Source organism: Orycteropus afer, unplaced genomic scaffold (assembly GCF_000298275.1).
Source record: "Orycteropus afer afer isolate SDZICR_OR568_19922 unplaced genomic scaffold, OryAfe1.0 scaffold00199, whole genome shotgun sequence".
In the NCBI taxonomy this organism is placed as follows: domain Eukaryota; kingdom Metazoa; phylum Chordata; class Mammalia; order Tubulidentata; family Orycteropodidae; genus Orycteropus; species Orycteropus afer.
In genome coordinates this window covers 3649002-3657151 of record NW_006921786.1, presented here as the reverse complement: position 1 = coordinate 3657151, position 8150 = coordinate 3649002, and the positions used below count along the sequence as shown (strand labels likewise).

Below are 8150 nucleotides of genomic sequence, written 5' to 3'. Positions count from 1 at the left end.
GCAAATTCTTCTGCTAGTTGGGGTTTAGTCTACTTCTGTATCCTTCCCTTCAAGGCTCAGTGGTCCAAGATTATCTTCTGTGTCTGTGTCAATTGGTTTCCCTTTTCTTTGTTGAAGAGGGTCTGTGCAGTCCTTCTGCCTAGTCCTCCATCCTGCTGGAACCTCTCCAGTTAATCTTAACTGGCCTTTCTTGTAGGCTCATGATATTATCCTATCAGTGACAGCACTGTACTTCAGGATAGATTTTGAAACGTTCTTTTTGACAATGAATGCCACACCATTCCTCTTCAATTTGTCATTTTCAGCATAGTTGTTGTTGTTATTGTTGTTGTTATATGCCATTGAGTCATCTCTGACTCATAGTGACCTTATGAAGAAAACACTGCCCAGTCCTGTGCCACCCTCATGATCCCTAGTATACATGAGCTCATCACTGCAGCCACTGTGTCAATCCATCTTCTTGAGGGCCTTCCCCTCTTTTGTTGATCCTTCACTTTACCAAGGATGACATTCTTCTCCAGAGAATGGTCCCTTTGACAACATGACCAAAGTAGGTCAGGTGAAGTGTGACCGTTCTCGCTTCAAAGGAGCATTCATTCTGGCTGTACTTCTTCCAGGACATATCTGTTAGTTCTTTTAGCAGTCCATGGAACTTTCAGCAGTCTTCGCCAACACCACAACTCAAAAGCATCAACTCTTCTTTGGTCTTCCTTATTCATTGTCCAGCTCTCATATGCATATGAGGTGATCGAAAATACCATGGCTTGGGTTAGATTCACCTTAGTCTGCAAGGAGACATCTTTGCTCTTCATCACTTGAAAGAGGTCTTTGGCAGCATATTTGCCCAATGCAATGCATTATCTGATGTCCTGACTGTTGCTTCCAATGGTGTTCATTGTAGAACCAATAATATGAAATCTTTGACAATTTCAATCTTTTCTCCATTCATCATGCTGCTGCTTATTGGTCCAGTTGTGACAATTTTTGTTTTCATCATATTGAGTTGTATCCATACTGCAGACTGTACTCTTTAATTTTCATCAGTAAGTACTCCAAGTCATCCTCACTTTCAGCAAGCAAAGTTGTGTTGTCTGCATATCACAGGCTGTTAATGAGCCTTCCTCCAATCCCAATGCTATGTTCTTCTTCATATAGTCCAGCTTCTCAGATTATTGGCTCAGCATAAAAAATGAATAAGTATGGTGAAAGGATACAACACTGATGCACTCCCTTCCTGAATTCAAACCATGCAGTATCCCCTTGTTCTGTTTGAACAACAGCCTCCTAGTCTATGTACAGGTTCCTGATGAGTGCAATTAAATATTCTGGAATTCTCATTCTTCTCAATGTTATCCATAATTTATTATGATCCACACAATCGAATGTGTTTGCATAGTCATTAAAAAACAAGTAAACATCTTTCTGGTATTCTTTGCTTTCAGCCAAGATCCATCTGACATCAGCTATGATATCCCTCACTCCATGTCCCTTCTGAATGCAGCTTGCATTTCTGGAAGTTCTCTGTCAATGTACTGCTGCAATCATTTTTGATTTATCTTTAATAAGATTTTACTTGCATATATCAATAATATTGTTTGAAAATTTTCACATTCTGTGGGATCACTTTCTTTGAAGTGGGTACAAATATGGATCTCTTCCAGTCAGTTGGCCAAGTAGCTATCTTCCAAATCTCTTGGCATAGCTGAGTGAGTGCCTCCAGTGTGGCACCTGTTTGTTGAAACATCACAATGGGTAGTCTGTCAATTCCTGGAGCCTTATTTTCTTGCCAATTCCTTTAGTTCAGCTTTGACTTCTTCCTTTAATACCCTTGGTTCTTGATCATATGCCATCTCCTGAAATGGATGATCATCTACCAATTTTTTGGTATAGTGACTCTGTGTGTTCCATCCATCTTCTGATGTTTCCTGTATCATTCAACATATTGCCCATGGAATCTTTCAATTTTGCAATTCAAGGCTTAATTTTTTTCTCACTTCTTTCAGCTTGAGGAATGCTGAGTGTATTCTTCCCTTTTGTCATCTCATTCCAGGTCTTTTCACATTTCATTATAATAATTGACTTTGTCTTCTTGGACTGTTATTTGAAATCTTCTGTTTAGCTCTTTTATCCTGTTGATTCTTCCATTTTTTTCCCTTCATTTCCTGTCTTTTTAATGACGTTTTGCTTTCTTCATTGATGATGCTTCTTGATGTCATCCCACAATTCCTCTGGTTTTCTGTCACTGGTGTTCAATGCATCAAACCTATCCTTTAGATGGTATCTAAATTCAGGAGGGATAGAATCAAGGTCATATTTTGGCTCTCATGGACTTGTTTTAATTGTCTTCAGCTTTAACTTGAAATTGCTTATGAGCAACTGATGGTCTATTGCACAATCAGCTCCTGGCCTTGTTTTGGCTGAAGATAGTGAGCTTCTTCATTGCTCTTGCCACAGATGTAGTCAATATGATTCCTGTGTACTTCGTCTGGTGAAGTCCACATGTATACCCACCATTTGTGTTGTTGAGAAAAGGTATTTGCAATGAATATGTCATTGGTCATGCAAAATTCCATCATGTGATCTCCAGCGTCATTTCTATCACCAAGGCCATTTCCCAACTACCGGTGATTCTTGTTCCAACTTTTGTATTCAAATCACCAGTGATAATCAACACATCTTGATTGTATGTTTGATCAGTTTCAGACTGCAGAAGTTGGTAAAAATCTTCAATTTCCACTTATTTTACTTTGGTGGTTGGTGCATAAATTTGAATAGTAGTAGTATTAACTGGCATTCCTGGTAGGTGTATAGATATTATCCTATCTCTGACAGCATTGTATTTCAGGACAGATCTCGATACATTCTTTGTGATGATTAATGTCACACCACTCTTCTTCAATTTGTCATTCCCGGCATAGTAGATCATATGGTTGTCTGATTCAAAATGGCCCAAACCAGTCCATTTCAACTCACTAATGCCAAGGACAATGATCTTTATGCATTCCATTTCATTTTTGACAAATTCCAATTTTCCTAGATTCATACTTCATACATTCCATGTTCCGATTATTAACAGATATTTTCAGCTGTTTCTTCCCATAATGAATTGTAGCACATCAGCAAATGGAGGTCCTGAAAACTTTACTCCATCTATATCATTAAGGTCAACTCTACTCTGAGGAGGTAGCCCTTCTCCATTTGTATACTGAGTGCCTTCTGACCTGAGGGGCTCATTTTCTGGCATTAATTGTGCAGTGTTTCAGGGCTATTCATAAAGTTTTCCAATTACATATCAGACAGTGTTTCACTGCTATTCATAAGGTTTTCACTGTACAGTTCTTTGAGAAGTGGATGGCCCCTTCCTTCTTCTGAGCCTGTCTTAACCTGAAAGCTCTGCTGAAATCTGTCCACCATGGGTAACCCTGCAGGCATTTGAAACACCAGTGGCATAGCCCCCAGCCTCACAGCAACACTCAAGCCACCACAGTATGACAAACTGACAGACAAATTTGTCTCTCTTAGTTACTCCAAACTGCTCTGATAATTTCCTGGTCTTCCCTGCCCTGTTCACTTACCCAGCCTGCCTCTGGGGCTCAAACACCTGCCTTCTGCTGCTCCCAGGGTGCCTTACTGTGGCCTGGCTTCACACACACAAACTTCCACCTTCCAATGTTCCCAGGGCATAGTAGACTATGTGATCATCCAATTCAAAATTGCTGATACCATTTCAGGTCACTAATGCCTAGGATATTGATCTTTATTTGTCCCACTTCATATTTGATGACTTACAATTTTCCTATATATGCACTTCACATTCCAATTATTAACGGATCTTTACAGCTGTTTCTTCTTATTTTGAGTCATTCCCAAAGCTTTACTGCATCCTTGTCATTAAGATCTACTCTACTTTGAGGAGGCATCTCTTCCCCAATCTTAATTCATAATTTTAGTGCTTTGCAACCTTAGGATCTCATCTACTGACATTATATCAGACAATGTTCCACTTATATTCATAAGGATTTCACAGACTATTTTTTAAGAAGTAGATCACCCGGTCTTTATTTCTAGCTTGCTTTGATATGGAAGCTCCACTCAGACTACCTCACCATGGTTGACCCTGCTGGTATTTGAAATACCAGTGGCACAGCTTTAAGCATCACAGCAACACACAAATCATCACTGTATGATAACTGACAGAAAAGTGATGGGAAAAAAGAAACTGCTATTGAAATGAAGAAACTCAGCTCACAAATTAATAATACATTAGAAAAGAAAATAAGCAGATTTGAAGATAGAGTTGAGGAAATTGTTTCAAAAGCAGCTCAGAGAAAAATAAGGATGAAAAAATATAGGACAGGTTATGAGCCTTGGCAGACAGAATGAGAAGATTCAAAATATATCCAATAGAAATAAGTACAGAATAGAGAGAATGAAAGAGAGGCAATATTTAAAGCTCTAATAGTTAAGAATTGTCAAAAGCATTTCCAAGAAGGTGGAAACCATAAAAGAGGATGTGTAGTAATCATTTCAGGAGACTTACCAGGCTTGAATTTCTAGAAGAAAGTTAAGAAGATGGAAAAGCCATCTGTTACTCTGATTTGTTTTTCCAAAATGTCTGAATCAAAGACTGAAGGAAAGAAAATTTGCTTTCTGTCCTCAGCTGCCTTCCTATACTACTCATAGGAGTTTTACCTTTTTCTCAACTTCTGCAACTGTCTGCTTGGTGATCTCTAGGTTTTCTACCAAAGCTGTTTCTCCCAGGAAGTTCCCAGATGCCGAAGAGAGACGAGAGAGCAGGTTGTCTTCTAAACTTTTGAGGGTGATTTTGAATCCATTCTGGTGCTTTGTGAGATCTGACTATGGATATCAAGTAAGAAGGAGTAAGACATACAAGTTCAGAAGTCCCACTGTTATGATATTGCTGTTGTTACCCGCCAATGAGTTGGTCCACATTCCTGGCAGTCCCGTGCACAATGGAATAAAAGACTGCCTGGTCCTGTACCATCCCCCTGATTAGTTGCAAACTGAATCTTGTGATCCACAGGGTGCTCATCGGCTGATTTTCAGAAGTGGATCATCAGATTTCCTTCCTGTTTGCTTAGTCTAGAAGCGCCACTGAAACCTGTTAAGCATCATAACAACACATAGACCATCACTGACAGATGGGTGGTGGCTATGTATGAGATGCATTGGCTGGGAACTGAACCCTGGTCTCCCTCATGGAAGGCAAGAATTCTACCATTAAACCATCACTGCACTCACTGTTGGGATAGAGCTAAATAAACAAATGCTTATGGAGTTAGAGAAAGGGGTCTTGGTGGTTAAAGCCGTTGGCTGCTAACCAAAAGGTCAGCATTAAAACTACCAGCCATTCCATTGGAGAAAGCTGTGGCAGTGTGCTTCCATAAATATTTACAGCCTTGGGAACCCTGTAAGGCAAGTTCTACTCTGGCCAGTAGGTCACTATGAGTTGGTACTGACTTGATGACAGTGGGTTCGGAGCCAGAGTACCTTCCATTAGAGGTACTAAGTGAGGCAAAATAAATGCATACTTGAGCAACGAGCAGACAAAACAAGCAGATGAGTCAAATCCCAACCGAATTATGTGACCTTGGGCCAAGTTAAGCTCTTCACTCTTTAGTGACTTCATTGGGGTTGACCACAGTCCCTACCTCATAGGATTTTCACACAATGCTTATCAGAGCCAATGTTCATGAAATGGAACTTATGTCTTTGAATTATTAAAGTTAGGGTCAACTCTTAGTTCTCTGGAAGTCTTCTCTATCATTATTTTACAATCCCCAAATGAACAGCTTTCTCATGGATTATTTTCTTTTGGGGAATAAATCAACAGAAACTGTTTAACACTGTTTAGACAGATATTTTCAAAAGCCCTCTTGAGACTGGCATGGAGTACTAGCTGGGATCCTAGCAGGTCTCACCTCATATTTCCTTTCTGATTGTTAGGATAGATGTCCTAAAATACTGGTAGCTCTTTCTTTGGGAAAAGGTTGTTAACTTTGGTTGGTGCAAACAGTTATTGTGCTTAGCTGCTAATGAAAGGTTAGCTATGAACATGGTTGGGCTAGATCCTGAGAGCCTCTGAAACACATATTCTCATGCCTGTATCCAAAAGTTGGTAGAGTTTAATTCTCCATGGTAATAGAAACAGGTTCAACCACATTAGGGTAGTATCCTTTTCTTCTCTCTCTTTAGACATGATTACATTATAAAATACAGGCCAAATTTACAGTGCATGTGACATTGAGCACTTGGATCCCTGGAACTTTGCTTCCTGTAGTCATTCATTTATTCACCACATACTTGTGGAACAGCAGCTCTGTAATACACATGATTATAGGTACTGAGGATTTAGCAGAGAATAAGGCTAACTATGTCCCTCCCCTCATGGAGCTTACAGTCCAGTGAAGGAATACAGAATATGAGAATATAAACAAAAATACCTTGCCATTTTAAGTAATGTTAAGAATGATGAAGAAAATAAAACAGGGGCTAATTTAAACTGGGGTGACCAAGAATGTAGCCAATGAGCAGGTGGCATTTGAGTCAGTTCCCAAATAATTTGAAGTATGTGGGGACAGAATATTCCTGGCAGATAGAACAGCAAATCCTGGTCTTAAAGCAAGATTAGATGCACGTTTTTAAGAAACACCAGGGAGGCCAAGGTAGCTGTGGCTGGAGCCAACAACATATAGTTCTTTCCATAAGGCATAGATCCCAAGGCAATAATCACAGGCTGTATAAGAACAAATAATTTATAGTTTCCCTAAATTAAACAAACAAAGAACAACAAACAAACCAGTTGCCATCAAGTTGATTCCAACTCATGGTGACCTATGTGTATCAGAGCAGAACTGTGCTCCACAGGGTCTTTAATGGCTAGTTTTGGAAGTTGATTGCTGGGCCTTTCTTCTAAGGCACCTCTGGGTGGACTCAAAGCTCCAAATATCAGTTAGTAGCCGAGTGTGTTAATTGTTTGCATCACCCAGAGACTCTGCTCTTGGTGAGAGGAATATCCATTACCCAGCTGTCTTCTGCCTCTCTGTTCTTCAATTCAGACTGTCCTATATTTCCCTCCTCTGGGTTCTCAGGTGGCTAGGTAGGGTTGGAGGGCCTCCATGATCTGACTGAGCCCCCTCTGCTCAGCTCCAGAAAACATAACCTTTCCTCCTCACCTCCCCCTCAGAAGGTGGAGTCCTGTAGGATTTAATGGTGGAACAATTTCTGCCTCCCTTCTTTGGTGGGTCCCTCACTTACCTTCAGTTGCTCCAGGTCTGGCCTCTCCATGCTGACTACAGCAGCCAGCAGCTGGTCCTCCAGGCCATCTCTGGTCACAGTGAAGTTGATTAGGGTGGCCTGAGCCTGCAGCTCAGGTTGGTAGTGAGGATTGGCCAGCTTGGTGTGAAGGATGAGTCGGAATTTGGGATTGTATTCACACTCTTTGTCTCCAATTTTAATGAATCTGGAAACACAAGACTCATGTGAGAGTGGGTTCCTTTTCTGCAAAATTTGTTCAAGGAAAGAATTCAAGTGTGCCAGATACACTTTTGCAAAGTCACTGCATTTTTGATCATTGCAAACAATAATAGTGACATATACAGATGGATTCTTCCTAGTGTGTCTAGAGTGAACCTAGGGACTTTTGTAGTACATATAATGTGGACAATGGGGAGGAGGGTAATAGAATTTCTTTTCCAGATGGTCACCATGCTCGATTTTGTGCAACTCTAGGGAGAGCCATTCACATTGCAGGCAATGCAAATTTGTATATTTTGAAAAATTTCCAGCAGGTGGCAGTAAAGTGTTGGAGGAAAGGGCACCTTTTAGTTTGCACAAAAGTGCCTTGGAGGCTAGCAATAGAAAGGACTTGTTTTCCTGTGAAAATGTTCTTGATTGACAGAGGAATGATTTCTATGGATGGAAATAGTTAAACAAGCAAATGAGCACAACCTAAGTTCCTATTAAGGCCAGGTATGACCATAAGGCAGTGTGTGATCTACTTCAAACAATCAGTTACTGAAAATCCTATAGAGCGAGGCGGGGCAAGATGGCGGACTAGGCAGAAGGATTGCACAGACCCTCTTCAACAAAGAAAAGGGAAACCAATTAACACAGACACAGAAGATAAT

General features: G+C 40.4%; 1 protein-coding gene across 1 annotated transcript in view; it reads right to left on the bottom strand.

Moving 5' to 3' along the window:
• The window catches only part of DNAH9 (dynein axonemal heavy chain 9), a 722341-nt gene that overhangs the window by 149118 nt on the left and 565073 nt on the right, over positions 1-8150 (bottom strand). Inside the window, exons 55-56 of the mRNA XM_007948048.2 lie at positions 7279-7483; positions 4693-4857 (exon numbers count right to left, since the gene is read on the bottom strand). Coding sequence (XP_007946239.1) covers positions 4693-4857; positions 7279-7483 — 370 coding nt within the window. The remainder of the gene's footprint in view (positions 1-4692; positions 4858-7278; positions 7484-8150) is intronic.